The 16965-nt window shown below is 40.6% G+C and overlaps 1 protein-coding gene across 1 annotated transcript in view; it reads left to right on the forward strand.

The window, feature by feature from the left end:
• Window positions 1-16965, forward strand: part of khdrbs2 (KH domain containing, RNA binding, signal transduction associated 2) — a 48250-nt gene that overhangs the window by 19435 nt on the left and 11850 nt on the right. The window contains exons 3-6 of the mRNA XM_029521686.1: window positions 1745-1861; window positions 6053-6199; window positions 13015-13142; window positions 15343-15526. Coding sequence (XP_029377546.1) covers window positions 1745-1861; window positions 6053-6199; window positions 13015-13142; window positions 15343-15526 — 576 coding nt within the window. The remainder of the gene's footprint in view (window positions 1-1744; window positions 1862-6052; window positions 6200-13014; window positions 13143-15342; window positions 15527-16965) is intronic.

The following is a 16965-nucleotide window of genomic DNA, read 5'->3' on the forward strand; positions in this document are numbered from 1 at the left end:
TAAACTTAGAGGTCCACAGCATACAACTTGAAAAGTCAGCTTCGTCAAGTTGAAATGCTGGTTATTATATTAAAATGTGTCCTGTACAAAAGTTCTCAAAGAAATATCTGTCCTTCATGTAGAATAATGTGTACTTTGTGAAAACCAAAGAAGTCGATGCATTTGTTCTATCTCTGAAGATTTGTTGTCTTAAATGTCTTTGTGCATGATTGTTGCGTTCACAACACCCTTCCTTCTAATATCTGCGTTGTTATCAGTGTTGAGACTGCAGGGGGCACATAGCATCATTTCAAACCTCATTTAACACCGAATCGTGCCCCTTTCTGAAGCCCAAATTGCTCGCCATGGAGCAGCAGAGTGGCTCCAGACATTCATTAGCTTAATGAAAACAGGCCACTCTTCTACCGCCCAGCGAGCGCCTTCTCCGTGTAGCCGCTGCAGCCATCTGCTCTCCAGCTCCCTGCCAGCTATAGGATAGTCCTGTCAAAGCCACCCCTGTGACGAACGGTGTCCACAAAAGCTGCCTTAATCAGTCAGATCAGAGGACAGGGAAGGACGGGGATTTATTTTTTTTTTTTTGGGGGGTGGGAGTGTTGTCCCTGCCACCCACCTCACTTTAGATGTAGCATCCACTCATGATGTTAATCGTGTTCACGAAATAAGCTGAGCGTGCGTTTTTGTTGGAATTGAGTTGCAGCAGCCACACAGCTGGAAGAGATGTTATTAGCCACTCAGCCACAGTGGGAGACGCTGTTTTGTCTAAAGGTTAATATCATTTTAGCTTTGGCCAGAGTATGTTGTGGTGGTTGACTGACCACCTGTTCAGCTCTGGAGGTGGTCTCTCATCGTCTCATCCAACGGCAAACATTTGAAGGTCGACCAATCTATTACCACAAACAAAAAGTGTACCGGATAGTTCGAGTTGTCTTCATGAGGTTGTGTCCAATAGCAGGAGATTGTTGTCATTTTCTAATTGATCTTTTGCTCATATTTTCAGCCTTTTTACTGCAAATGTGCTGTGAGTTTCACCTTAAACGTCACTAATCTCAGCAGTGTTCTGCCTGCAACAACCCAGAGTTACTTTTCTCAATATGAACAATAGCTGGAGCACAGTGAGAGGGAAATGATCGTCAGGGCCCTGAGGCTTGGATCTGATAGTTTGTCATCTGGATAGTATTACTTACTTTCCCACTGGGAAGAAACTCATTATTTCTGACTTTATCTCACCACTGACCTCTGAAACAGTCCCAGGAATGTTATTGGTTTGAGCCCATGTTCTTGTTCTTTCATTTTTTAAATTATTTTTTTCTTGGCAGGACATGCATGACCCTAAATGCCAATAAGATACATAACTAGCAAGGGCACAGTTCAAGCAAAAGAATGGAGGTATGCTTTATTCCAGGCTGCAGATGAGGCTCCCATTCACCTTTAACGTACTACATACCGAGCACAATTATATTGATTTATCACAGGCCATTTACAGCTTTTCCTCACATGATGAATGTTGAATGGAAGATGAGATTACATTGATAGCAGATAACGAATGGCCACCAAGCACGTTATATGCTTAACCTTTTCTCCAAACAGATCAAATTCCTGTTCTATTCCAGACATAAAGAGAAAGGCGGCATCACAGAGATTCATTTTGACGTTTACATATTTTCGTCATTTGTCCTCAAATTACAAACTGTGAAAGCTTCAATGAGGAGTTTGATTCCTCCTTTTTCTCTGACCTGTGTCACAGTTTAATTTTGTCGGGAAGCTGCTGGGGCCACGGGGAAATTCCATGAAACGATTACAGGAGGAAACAGGAGTGAAGATGTCCATCCTTGGCAAAGGGTCCATGAGGGACAAAGGCAAGGTAAGAAAAAAAATATCAATTTGTGTTAAAATGTAGTTGTTTGGGTGGTCCAAGTTATAGAAGAAATTCCCCCAAAGCATGGAAGAATATTTTTGTTATAATAATATCTGAGCTGTAACTTAGACAAATGGCACCTGGAGTGGAATTAATAGCGTTCAGTTGACAAACATATGTAGGAGAAAATGGGGATGTTTTTCTGTGTTGTGTTTAATAGCATATTCTGTAATAGTCAATTATGGATGCAAAGTAATGAATCTCTGCCAAAGTCATTTATCCTGCTGACTTGTGGTCCCCTGGAGCCAAACTTATTCGAGCATGTACACAGACAGGCTGCTGGATCTGGTATTCACGCTCAGAACGGGCCTCAGTGTGCTGCTATAGAGTTACCACGCTATTATTACTGTAGCCTCTGATTCAGACATCAAGACATGACAAAGGCCCTGCAGTCTCACGTCCTCCCTGGTGAACTGAAGCTACATTTTAATGTGTCAAAAACATGTTCAGGGGAACATGCCACGGGAGCTGGTTCAACCACTTTCAACAGATCACTGGGGCTCAGTTGTCACCTGAACACATTTTAATGTTTGTCATTCGGCTGAATTGGCAGTCTCACCACAGGGTCCGCTCGTTCACTGTTATGATGTTTTTGACTTTAGTTCTAATGGAAAAATATGTCTCCAAGTTTTCTTTCTTTTCTGAGCCCTTGAAGGATTCTTGTCTACGTTATTTCAAAGTGAATTCATGGCCTTCCTCTGTATGCAGATACATATCCAAACATTCACCCTCTTTTACCTGCATAACGAGGATTTATCTTTTATTTTATACCGTCCAATTGTCAGCCTTCAAGAAAATAAAATTAAGAAGTCTTCAAAAATCTTTGGGATTTTTAGTAAGAAAGAAATCTCATTTGCATGGATGGCCTAACGGTCTGGTGAAACTTAAAATCTCCATTCTGACTGCGTTTGAAAGCGTTCGAATGTTTCATAACTGCCACATTTTTGGTGGCGGATTAGTCGTGTGCAAGAATTCATTTAAAAATCTGGCTTCCTGCCACTGAGTCCGTTTAGTTCACCCATGTGCTGCATTTAGAAAACAGTAGAGAGGTGTTGTAATAAAGTTAATAATAGCCAAACTGTCAATGTGGCCTTGCATGTACACGTATGCCACACTGTGATTCAGCGCTGTACAGCAATCATTATGACTATCACTCTGAGTCGGAGCGAGACACATGCTGCGTGCAGCACTGAGGAAGAATGATAGAACCATAGGCACCCTTTGGTTGCCCACCAAAGGGTGCCTATGTAACGATTGGACTTAACTTTCTTTCTGCGATATTGATTTTGTGTACTGTCTGAGCCGGTCTGAAGTACTGACGCCTAAAGGTTGTGACTGAATGACTGGCTGCCGATCCAAGCAGCTGGACACAGGACCGCGTGGTACAGAGGCAGCAGAAGACCGATAACATGCAGCAACACATTCCTGCCGTCTCGTCCGCTTCCTCTGTAGGGTGCATCAATCCAGTGGAAAGGCAGTAGCTCGAGTTTGGAAATTTTGCATCAGAGCAGCCCATCCACTCATATCATCGACCACGTGGTCAATATTCACATCTTTAACCGGGGATTTCACAGCGCCATGGGTCCCACTCCAACCAGGGCCCTATTCTGCACATCACTCCCCCTTCTCATGCTCCTGTCTATTGTCTGCCTCTCTGCCAGTTGTTATCTATAATAAAGGCATAACAAGCCCAAAAATAATCGCTTAAGAAAAGGGCAGAGTCCTCATGTTACCTCTTGTACTCAAGCCTGTGCACTGCAAGTCAAAGCAAACAAAGTCAGAGAGAAGTGTTGTTTTTGAGTTGGTCTTCATAACACGGCAAACACGGATTGATTAAACAGGAAGGTTAAGCATTGGTTGTGTGTAGCTGTCTCAAACTATTTTAGCACTGAAACAACTCAATCATCTGTATGCTTTCATCTGACAGAGGCTCTCCAACAGAGGAATGTGAGGCCTGCTGAAATTTTGAAGCGATGTTTAATTAAAGCTGGCTGACTTTTCCCAGAGGCTAAAGAACAACCCTGTGATGAAGGACAAAAGTTTGAATGGCTGAGTAAAATGCATGAGGTACGCCCATCTCACCTCTCTAAATCAAGGTGTCCCTGAGCAAGGCACTTTTTCTTTTTATTTTCTTTTTTCTTTTTTTTTTTTTTAAGCCTCCTGAACTGTGAATAATCTCCAGATTTTTTCAAACTGCAGAAGCTGCATTTATAGCTGCTACAAGTTGGGAAAAGATGCCAGACCAAGTTTGAAATGACTTCTGATTATTTCTTGAGATGAGAGCAGACTTCATGATTCAAATGAATCCTTTTAAAATGGAGTTAAGGCCCCCAAGCTATATTACAGATCTTTTAAGCCCTCAAAGCCGGTGTGAAGCCTCAGGTAGGACTCCTCGGAGCCCGGGTTAATACTAAGAGGTGACAGCTTTTTTTTTTTTTTTTTGTGATCAAACTCTAACAATTTCCACTAGGTGCTTGGATTGAAATTTGTCAGACTTGCCTCAGAGCCGCAATGAATGGTCAAATTGCTCAATTCAGTGTTTTTCTTTTTTCCTTTTTTTTTTTTTTTTTCAGGACTAATTATTGGGTAACACGGTTTTAAATAATAATTTCTCTTTAGCATCGTGGATAACATATTGAGTCCACTGCATAAACGCTGCACGTACAGCTGGACTCAGACACAGATTTGAGCTTGACATTACCACGAATATCAACAGGCTAATAATATTTACAATGACTGCCACTTTAGATTGGAGCGTTAGTATCCCATGATGCACAACTGAGGTGATGGTAATGTTGTAGTTTCACAGTTATTCAGTTCATGGCAGTCATAAAAAAAAAATCAATTCAATTTAATTCAGTTCACTTTTATTTGTATTATGGTCAATCTTGATAAACATTGTTTCAAGCACTTAACAGTTAAGATAAAGACACAAGATTATCAGACAAGGAGACTCAGCTGTTTCCACAAAGAGCAGACTCTTGGCAACTGTCAGGGGAAAGTGAAGTTAAGAAATTATTAAAGTTATGATTGGTTCTGAGGGGGAATTGAATGTTCCTGCCAAATTTTAGACCAACACATCCAAAAGTTGTTGAGAATTTTAATTGAAAAGGCGGTAACAAGGTCCTGTTTTGGTCACAGCCGATGTCATTCCTCTCTCTCTCTCTCTCTCTCTCTCTCTCTCTCTCTCTCTCTCGCTCACGCTCCCCCAGTTCACTCTTCAGCCTGTCCTACTGAACAAGACTGTCACTCTACATTAGAAAAATATTCTCTTTGGTCCTCACAACACAACATTTAAAAATATGTTTCTATATATACACGTTAGATATAGTTTGAAATCTCTGCCAGTTGGTGAGTATGTGTGACTGCTCTTATTTTGTCCTTAGTCTGTGTGTCATGACAATTTCTTATACGTTGAGATTTTTTTGACCCCTTGAGGTGAGTCTATTTTTGGGGCACCATTTTCTGCTCATTTCTTTAGTAAAGGTGCCTACATCCATTTGGCACCAAATCATTTACTGACCATCAAGATGACCTGAACTCAAAACCTTGTCTGGGTTGCAGGATATCTGTTCCTTCAAACATTTCTGGGAGTTGTTCATTTGTTGTGGCAAAAATATTCACTAACAGCATCCTAAAAATATGACACGTTTTTGTTGCTGCTGTTGTCAGATAATCTGTAATCATTCCCCGGAATTTAAATTATTCCTTGTGCAAGTGTTGCCACACATTTTCGGTGCAGAAGTCCTCCATCTGGGTAGATGTAGATATCTAACCAGGCTGGCTGTGTTTTCTCCAGGGATGATACTGTCAGCCAGTCCGCCATGTTAGTCCAGGGGCTGACATACTTTTACAGCTATTGATTGGACTTTCACAGACATTATTGGTCCCTGGAGGGCAAATCCTGCTCTGCCTCATGCCTCCATGAAGTTGACATCATTGTCTTAAAGTTATTGGTTCATATTGATCCAAACTAGCTTTTTACGTGGATTTTGCTGTTTTATTATTAAGATAATATAATAATATCATCGCTAGGATATCATTGGATACTAATCATGTCGATGTTGATTTCTCTTTGTTCACATAAATCCTTCACATGCTCTGTTTTTTTTTGTCTTATTATTATTATTATTATAGGAGGAGGAATTACGGAAAAGTGGGGAGGCCAAGTACGCCCATCTGAGTAATGATCTTCACGTTTTAATTGAAGTCTTCGCTCCACCTGGAGAAGCGTATTCCCGCATGAGTCATGCCTTGGAAGAGATTAAGAAATTCCTAGTTCCCGTAAGTTTAATGTTTCACCTTTTTATCTCGTCTTGTTTCATAGGTGATCATCAGTCATTACTGCTGACTTGATAATTTTTCTAGCAGGCTTATTAACACAAAGCAAACAGCTCCATAGTTTACCGCACTCTGCAGAATATCCAGGGTTTGTTTACATGAGAGTAAGATATAAGCACAAAGTTTTCCCCAGAATTACAACCACTGCTTTGCACTTCAGGCCATTACTTACAAATGAAAAATAATGTATTCAGCAATTAAAGTGCAGTATGGAACAACTCGCAAGACTCCAACAACTTATAGCCCGGAGAACTTAGCAATAATTAATGTGTGTGTTGTGTACTCTTGCTGAGTCAAAGCTGTAAATATTAATCAAGCTTTGCAAATGTGACAAGCCTAATAGAGGAATTGTGCTGCATCAGTCTACTATGGAGTTCATGTGTCTTCTATAGCGAGCCAATGTTCTTACAAGCATGTCTGCTCACTGAGCCAGGAGGATGATGATAGTGCATCTGCACTGAGTACTTCGTACTCTTCCAAATACAAATTAGTCTACACTTGCCACTGTGTGCCAAAAAAGAGCCAACCCAAAAAACAAGAGAACAACTCAGAGATAAATTAACCTGCTGTTATTTTCCCAGTAAGCTAACAAAGAAATATTTCCAAGCGTTATTTTTCAGGAAAACCTTCTCTGTTACCTCGTCTACATTTACTGTAACAGCGGAGTAAAAATTGAAGGGTGAAACAATTTTGACTCTGCGGAGTATAAAACCATGACTCATGTTGGTGCCGATAATTTTCATGCTAAATTAGGTTTTTGAAAAAAGGAAAAAGATCTGGACCAGCGCTGTACCATGGCGCCCGAATCCCGAGCACACATTTGATCTGGTTAAAATGCTGTGAAATCTTTCTTTTACCTTGGTGTTATAAATGCACATCCCGTTAGCATTTTTTCACAAATCAACGTCCCATTTGCGCGCTTCTTCAGTGTGCAAGCAAAGCCAATGTAAAAGGGTCAGCCCCCTCTCCCGCTTTTAGATCAGCGGGGGCTTTTACGTATTGTATGTGAAGGTTTATTTGACTGGAAATATGCTGGCAGAGTCTCAGCTCTCTCTCACTGCAGCACCTTGAGAAAAGATGAGGTATTGTAGTTTGAATTATTCTCACAGAACTGCAGCTGCGTTTTCTAAATGGCGTACACACACAGGTTTGGCTGTAATACATTTCTCTTTCAATAGGCGCAGTCCCTCAATAAGCACAGGTAGGGTAGGCCAGGCAGAAGTTTGAATCTTTTATGTAAATCCACCTGCAGAACTAATAGTGTGGAGAAACTCTGAAGGATTTAATACAGTAATATTTCAGCGAGCGACAAAAGGGCTGAAAATCATTACTGCGGATGAGCAGACTCAGTTTGGGGACATCATGTGAGGTGTTTGTTTTGGCTGTAAAGTAGCAGCAACGATTTAAGAACATATATTTCCAACAAACTGCGGCTGGAATTTAAGGGTATCTCTCTCAAAATTTGTTTACAGATCCTGGGAAGTATTATTCAATCAGCCCCATGATGTCTGGTAATAAATGTTGTGGCCCTACAATTTAGCAAAGCCTGCTTCCTGTGGAGCTACCATCGACAAAATGGAAGAAATTAATAGACATTCTTTTCATCTAATGCATAAAGGCTTCTTGTGTGTTATGCAAACTCTGTGATTAATGTCAAATATTCCTCCTATGAACAAGCCACGCAATTATTTGCAGTGGAATTTAAGGTGCATAATTTGTGCCTATTGTGTTTTTTTTTTGTCTGGTTCTCAGCAGACAATGAACACACAGACCGGCAACAAGTGCCGTTTGTCTGACTACAAGCTTTGTGAGATCACTGAGAAAAAGAAAAGCTGGTCCTAGTGGGAGCCCTCAGATCTGCTGTGAGGCAAAATCTGATCCGTCCTGTCAGCTCTGAGAGAATAGGGGGGGGGGGGGAAATGTAGGCACGAACCTAATCAGCGGAGTACTGTATGTACCGGCTGGGACTGGAGGTGCTGGAGAAGGACGAGCAATCCTGCTCTCAGCAGGATGAGCATGTGGCCTTCATCTCAGACCAAGCTGCGATGGTGAGCTTTTTGGCAGATAGAGGATGACACAGATGCTTTAACAAGACATGCAGCGCTAATTTGTTTTTGCATATGACCAACACACGTCTGCGTGTTTTGTTTTGGTTTGTTTTTTGTTTTTGTTTTTTTTACTTTTATGTAATTATGTTTATCCATATGCTCCCAATAAAGAAGCCTGAGTTACAGCACTAAAGGTCGGTTTGGGTTTGGAGGGGTGAATATTTCATTCTCATCATTTTCCTCTTCAGGACAGATCCATGCTGTGGCAGGTGCTCTTAACAAGGCGGGGGCAATTTTGTGTTGGAAATGAGGCCGGTGCAATTTGTGCTGAGTTAACTGTGAAAGTGGCAGAGAGTGTATAAACATATGCAAATTCCAGATGTGGAAAAAGGCTCATTCAGTAGTTCACTTATGCTTTGCTGCATCAGGACATCCAAAGTTCTGATTCTTCTCTGTATTTAATATCACACCATGCAATAACCCAAAAAGCACACATCTAAATCAGGATGAATATGAATGTAAATCAAGCATCCGGCATCTATTGTTAAGAAATGAAATTAGCAGCTCACACCAAGAAAGATACGGTCACACAGGACAAAACTTCACAGCCCTCATATCAGGATGCAGATTAGCAGCTGCTGCATCCATGTGACTGCTCCTGCGCTTTAGGAGGAACGTCTTTCACGAGATAGTTGTGAGACAGCGTGCGTGATTTTATTTATTTATTTATTTATTTATTTATTTGGAGACTTTTGTAAGCTGAACAAAATACAGTTTTAGAAACTGTCATCATTTCTGTGCTGTTGTCTCCGAGAGGGGTGAAGCCGTGAATCCCAAAATGCTCAACGGTGACAGACAAGTGAAGTCCCAAAGCTCTGAAATAGATTGAATAAACTGTGGCCTCTGGTAGAATGGAAGCACCGTATCTGCAGAATGAGTGCGTCACAGATTGCATGTTGATTTGGAATAGCGATGTAACATGTTTACTAAGTGTTTCACAAATCCTCCCAGTCCTGGAGACAGGACGCAACCTGAGATGTTTCAAGTACTGTCTGAAACAAGTGCAGGCGTTCAGGAGTTTGGGGGGGGGGGGGTCGTCTAAAAGGGGTGCTGATGGCTTGGCTACATCAGCTGATCTGAAAGGAGATACATTTCAAATTTTCCTTTGCAATTGGATTCGTCATCACTGCACCCTGTAACTGACCCCAGTCTGTATTATCTGTGTTATCACTGAGTCCTCAGCTCTGTCCTGCTTCTCCTGACATACATCAACGTGACAGCACGTGGTAACCACGGCGATCTCATTACAGTAAAAACAATAGTAGGGATCCAACAAACCCTGCAGCCAACCTGAAGCACACCACGTTTAATAATATTAGAGCTGATTAGTTGTACGGTTTGTATAGTATTTAACAACTGGCAATGATTTGTTTTATGTGGGTCAACATATCTGGTCTCGTCTCTTAAGAATTGTATTTTCTCAGTAAAATCCCACCACTTCAAATCTCATAGTTTCAGTGGAGGCCCAGCTTGATGAAATCTCATTTAATTACAGATTAAATCCATTGAGATTGATTATCCAAACAGCCAGAACTGATTTTTGTGTTGTGTGTTTTTTGGGTTGTGTTTTAAATTAATTACTGCTTTATCTTTGGTTATATACTTTGGCAGGCAAGGCTCATATCGAGTGGAGGATATAAGAGTGACTGGCATCAGTAACACTGTGCTTCATGTGTGGACCTCTTAGAAAGTCTTACTTTAGCTGTCTGAAGGGCGTTGTGTGTGTGTGCAAAAGGTCATGCGTGATCAAAATCAATCTCGGTGAGCAAACAGTGACCTGAGAAGTTTCGGCAGGGGGTTTATTTCTCTGTACTCATGTTAACGCCTCTGTCAACAGTCAACTTTTTTTATACAGGCTCTGGCAGATTTGTTGTGCTTCGGATAAGCTGCCAGCTTTCCAATTAAAAGCTCTGCCAACCTCATTCAAACAAACACAAAATCTTAGGCTGTATTAATTCATTAACAGGAGTGCATGTGTCTAATGTGGCAAATGCTTGGAAATCCACCATAAGGGTTTCCTTCCTTTGTTTTGGATTTTTCCCCTTCACTGTGAAATGTGCTTGTGCTCATCATACAGTCCCTGTGAATCAGAATCCTGCTACTGTACGTGAAGGACACATCCTGCGAATGCTCTCCTGCCTCCTTTCCAAGTTCCATGTCCCATATTCAGTGACTGAAACAGTGTGAGGAAGACGATGCTGAAGTTTGGTACATGTGCAAGTGTGCAAAATATAATTGAATAAGTCCAAACCCTAGCCCACATAAGCTTTGCTACAGATACACAATCGCAATATAGTTTGTTTTTCCGACTATAAAATACGGTTCTTCGGTACAGACCTGGTCCTGACGACAGTGTCACTGCCTCAGCTCTAGTTCGGTTAGTTCTCCAACCTCTCCCATAATTTCCCATCCCATATCTTCATCCCATCTCTGGATAAAGGCAAAATATTTCATAAATAAATTTAAATATTTGCTAATATAAGATCTTGTGATTTGCGTTTTGGTGCTCCAGTATGCAGGATGTGAATAATTTTCCATCATCGATCTTCTCTTTGACAGTATTGAATTGTCAAAAAATAAATAAAATAAAATAAACAGGCATAAAAAAGTGACACGGTGTATAAACATACTTTAAAAACATATGGAAATGGTATATACAAAATATATATACTAAAGTAAATAACTGAAAAATCTATTTTCACTGTTACTCAGTCTGTGTCCTGCAGGTTTAGCAGGTGTGTTGAATGCAGTCCCTTCCACATAAAACATCCACATTTATAAAGCACATTTCTCTTGAAAGTGTGGAACCTGCAGTGCTCACTGTCTTGCCGTCATCTTCCTCACTGCTTTGGCTGGCACGTATTGTACCTGTTCAGTGTGAAACCGCGGACTGGAGCGTGTATCGCCTCACCCGTGAGCGCATTAACCGAGAAAACAGGGAGATGGGCACATTCAGCAGACATTACTGCAAAGGCAGTTTAACTGTATGTGAGCTGGATGCTGTGTGTGTGACATCACACAATCATGCTCCACGCTCATCCACTCATTTTTTTTTTTTTTCTCAACTTGTTTTTTGTCATATGTTGTTGAAAGAGTTGAAAATGAGCAGCTTTATGGAATTAGGAGGGACGCAGTATCGCCTTACCTGCTAAAGCTGACATCTGAACAAGTCTACAAGTCATTTAGACAATTAATTCCTTTCACAACTGTGGGCGGTTGCACACATAAAAAAAAAACAAACAAACCAATATTTAATATTTATATTTGCCAAAATTGTTATTATATTCAGTGTCTATGAAAAGCATTCAGTGAGCCAAACGCTCAGCTGTGATATCCTCATTCCTCAGTGTGGTGTAGGCGGTCTGATAGATAAAGCTTAATGGAAATACACCGAAGGAAATACGAAGGAGGGTGGTTTAAAAAAAAAAAAAAAAAAAAAAGGTGACATTCATTCACTAATCTATTGTATTGCACTGTGAGCTGTAATCTAACCTGCACACTCATTAATGTTATCTTGTCTTGCACTCATCACTCGGGGGAGGATTGTATCTTATACATCAATGTGCAGTTAATTTATTGGTTGAATCAATGCACACACAAAGGCGTCATTGACTCTTTGGGTAATGATTAATAGACATCCAGGGCAATTGTTTTTCACTCTTACACTGTCTCACATGCCTGGAAGCTCACTGAAAATTTGATCTCAATGTAGAAAACTGAGTCTTTGTGTGTAATAACCTATGCATCTTTTTAAAATCTGATGAGTTAAGTCTTTTTTTTTTTTTTTTGTGGGGTGTGGGGGGGGCTTCTTTCAAAAACAACTGAGAACCAAAGTGAACAAGTCGCTGCCACCGTAGCTTTGTTGTCATTACAAAAACGTCCATTGTCCCTTGCATCAAATCCTGTGAGTTTGATTCAAAAGTTCCAGAGAAATGAGCCTGTTTATCTGTCAGCAGTGACAAGATAATGAATACCGCTTTGTCCACTCCTTTATCTGCTGTGTAAGGACCCATATCGTGTCTGATAACGGTTTCAGGAAAACGGTGCTGACGACAGAGATGACGATACTGCACACAAACTTGTTAAAACTGTCAATTACATTCGGTTTGTGCTGACAAACTCACAGATATGTTTCTGTTGCGTTAAAGGAACACATCTTTTTAGTTTTCAGGGATTTATTTCCTACTTCTGTTTTCTTTCTTCTCAACACAAAGGTACCTGGAATTTTATGGAAGCCTTGTCCTGATTTCGTTGGGTGAACATAATTTTGTTTTTCAGCCACCTGGAAGGCAATTTGTTGTCAGAAATCATACAAGTAATGCAGAAAAAAAAAAATTTCCTCCTTTCTTTCTTTTTTTTTTTTTCCAACCAAACTTACTGCATACAATAACTGCACAGCCCATTTTAGAAAGATGTATTGTCTTTTCCTACATTACTCATCACTCCACTGCATTTGGCGTCCAAACGCACCCAAAGAAAAGAGTCTTCATTGAGTATTCAATGCTCAGGAACACCATGTGTTTCCTTTGCACGTCAAGATAATTTTAATTTGATGGCATTTGCTGCTGTTGTGAGCATCTGTTGCAGTCAGATGACAAATGTCCTTTTTTCCTAATTCTATATGAGACATGCTGTTTTATATTCCCACAGGACTACAACGACGAGATCAGACAGGAGCAACTGAGGGAGCTCTCCCTGTTGAATGGCTCAGATGAGTCGAGCAGAGGGAGGACTGCACAAGGGAGGAGCGTCCGACCAGCAACCACACCGTCCACAAGGTAAAGTGTTTCTTACAGCAGCGTGTGTTTCCTGACATCCTGAAGGCTTCTGTTTTAATAAAATCCCTTCAAAGCACATCTGCTGTAAAATCCCAAATTTGAGCTCAAACTTTTTCACCAAATTGTCACACATATAAGTTAAAAGTCAAGCTTTTCTCATATATAGGACTCGTAATGTCAAATCAATTTATTTACTCCCAGTGATTTAGAATGGGACCTTAATGATGTTGAAAGAGATAAAAAAAAAGAAAAGAAACCAAAAACAAAACCAGTAAATCAGCATTTACCCCATTTCAAAGTCTTCAGCCAAAGCCATGATAGCCCCGATTACATCATCAGGAAATCTCTCTAATACTCTTCTCATCCATTTCCTTTTAGCAGTACCAGAATAGCTGGAGTTCTTTTGCAGTGTTTATATGCTTCAGTCGCCATTTCAGGTGTTGCACAGGCTCATTAATATGGAAGGAAGGCTGTTTCTGTGGAGATGGGAATATAAAGTACTGAAAAAATCATACTCTCATAAATTCACTCAAAAAATTGAGGCGCAAGATGAGAAAGTAAAAAACAAAAGGATTTGGGATGCCAGGATTTACCAGATACTCTGATTTTGACTTTGGAGATGTATTTCTCTTTTATTTGTTAAATTTACAAATATGCAACAAATGCATTTGAATCATTAAATGGCAAAATACATAATCCACAAATCGAAGAAGAAAAAAAAAACATGCTTAAAACATTTGTTTTGTTTGAAATGAAGCCTCTAACAGTTGATATGGGGTATGTTTTGATGTTTTTCATGCATAGATACCCCCTGGTTACTGTTAATGGCTTTTTCCTCCAGATAAAAGGTTAATGAAGACATGAGACAACTGTTGTTACAGGCTGACTTCTACTCCTGATGAGAAAACTAATCTTTGTGCATAAAAGCTGTCTCTTCACACAGACGAAGGCAGCTTTCATCTTACAAAGATTTACTATTCATTCTAATGTGATGAATGCAATTTCATGCATTTATGGATAATCTAAAGCTAATGGGCATTGTCATGATGAGAAAGTGCTTTTGTGATGTAAAAGGGAGCAGTCACCTTTATGGTGTGTTTTCACATGAGTCATTTTCGTTTGTGGGCTGTAGTTAATAGCTTTAAACTCTATTGTGTTTCCTCCTGTTATGTCTTCTTGATAACTTGTCATTTGTTTGATAAATGTTACTTGTTCTGTAGGTCAAGCAGTCTTCAGGAAGTAGGCAGGGCCAGCTGGTAGTAAACCTAATTATTGGCTTAGCCATGCGTGACGCCGCTCGTGTCTGCCTCTTTCAGACACGTTTATAGTTCATTTTTAGAGCAAATTTTATGTAATCTACCTGAGCCCTGGCAGGTACAGCCAGAGAAGGCTGGCCTAATTCGGGCAGCGTATGCAGCTGCTCTAAATCCGGCACCAACACAGGCCGCTCCCAGTTTAAAGTCAACACCGGCACTTCCCAGATTTTCTCCTTATGGTACACTGATAAGCAATTATTACAAAACTCCATAAAAAGTGTCTGTATTTTTGGATGACAATGAGCTGCTATCTGCTACCTAAAGGATGTTCCAGAGGAAGGAGGGGTGCTGCAGCCCACCTACATCATTCTGCTGTTAGAACAGACGTTAGCAGACAATAGATAGCTCTCCAACACTAAATCGATCCTGCAGTCCCTGAAGTGTCCATGTGGTCTTGCTGCTGGACAGTCCATCTCCCATAAAAGAAACAATTCAGCTCCAACTCCTCGTGCCTGCCCGAGGCCTTCGGGCCCTTCATGTTTCTCAGTTGGATAATATTAAATGAGTCTTGACCCCCTTTGAGCACTACAGCTGTTTGACTACGACCTGAGTCGGGAAATGGAGATGTGATTTTGTGCAAACAGTGGCGTGGCACTACTCCATCACGTTGACGAAATCACCACGCAGCAGAGCAGAGAAAGACACAAAGTGACACTCCTCAGACACTCTCCTCGTTCCAAGAGCCTCTGTGCCAGCAGAGGTTACCACCAACCTTCAGCCCCAGCTGCCTGCACATATCCAACGATAAGAGGGATTTAACAGATTTCCTATTATTTTGGCTCAGTTTTTTTTCCCCCTGAAATCTTGTGACTTTATTTAGAGACGTGAGGTAAAATTCTTTGGGCTAAGTCGCGCCTCGCCTGTCTGCTTGTTTGCTTTACCAGAGGCCACAGAGGCACGGGGAGGAGTGCAGCGGCACCTCGGGGGACAGCAGCAGTGACACACAGCAAACTCCCAACGACCGTTTTATCGAGGGAGGTACAAGCTCCAAGAGCCAGAGGGGCAGCAGGCAGCACTGGATTCAGGGTCCCGCTGTTAGCAGTCACACATGAATCATACGACGACTATGTGAGTCCAATCCTCTTTTCACACACTGAAAAGTATAGCTGATAGTAATTTCACTTGAACTCTGTGTAAATTAGATTTGGCTTAATCTGCTTTCCTGTGATCTGGATGACTTGCTCAACACAGCGAGGTGAGGCATTCAGGGACATGTGTTTGAAAAATGATCACGAAATTATTGCAATATATTTCTGTGCGAACAAGTTTTTGAAAGCATTCCATTAATTTCATCTTGAACTTGGAACTAAACAACCTTTTGGTGTCCAATGATTCCGGTACACTATTAAAACACGTTATTATTGAATGAAATATATTTGCAAGCATTATTTGCATGCATAATGAAGTGTATTTATATGCATCATGCATATTTATAATTTGCAAGCAGGGATTATTTTCTCTTCATCCATTTCCAATGTTGCTGGGCAGATTTACTGATAAATATTGCAGTAAACTTAATGGAAAACAATTTATAACTGTAATTGGTAAAAGAAATTTCTGCTGAAATGTAAATTTAGGTCACATTTCTCAGTTCTTTAGTTAGTTAGGATCAATGTCCTCAGGAGAGGAAATTTCTTTTTCTAGTGCTTACTTGAAATACCCTTTACGTCTATGGAAAAAGGTTCACCTTGACAAAAGTGTCAAATAAATATAAAGCTACTATGAATGACGGAAAATAACGAGCTCATGAAGCTTGGTAATGTGAGCAGCTGCACGATTAACAATAAAAAAAAAAAAGAAAACAACAACCCTGATGCATGCATGTTCTAATGCCCATCCTAAGTGACAGATACATGCAGATTGGCCATAAACAGCAGGATTGATGGTCCATTGTCTCGCTGATGTGAGTGGGCCCAGTGTGCTGCGAATGGACCAGCGTTCTACCAAATATTTGTTCACTTCCCTTTAAATAACGCTGGGATCCAGATTTTTTTTTTTTTTTTTTTTTAAAGCCCCTTTTTAAAAGTAACCTCGCCATCAAATCTTGGAAATTTCCCAAGGTCATTTCAAAAAGACTACACAAGGTGAGTTCTAAGTTTCATCCAAATGAAAAAAGGCAACACTTTTACCAGTCTATTTCCTCAGAGCCTTTCTACTAAGCAAAGCCCCCATGTGTGCTGGCAATTGAAGATTGGGCTGTCTGCATGGGGAAATGCACAAGCGCAGTCTCATTACCAAACCAAATTGAGTTCTGATGTAGAGCCTGTGTATTTCTGAGGAGTGAGAAAGCGAGGCAGTTTTTTCTCTTTGTAATTGGAGGGTGGGAGCACAGAGACTAGGGGATTATAAAAAGATGAGTTTGTCCTGAAAATTTTTTTTTCCTCATATGACACTATATGAGGAAAGATTTTTTTTTTTTCCCCTACCACATTACATGATTTTCTTTGAGCATGTTTGCAGAATGTGCCTGGACCTCTTTATCTCGAGGTCCAGGTTTGTTTGTTTGT

This window comes from Echeneis naucrates, chromosome 15 (genome assembly GCF_900963305.1).
Source record: "Echeneis naucrates chromosome 15, fEcheNa1.1, whole genome shotgun sequence".
Taxonomy (NCBI): domain Eukaryota; kingdom Metazoa; phylum Chordata; class Actinopteri; order Carangiformes; family Echeneidae; genus Echeneis; species Echeneis naucrates.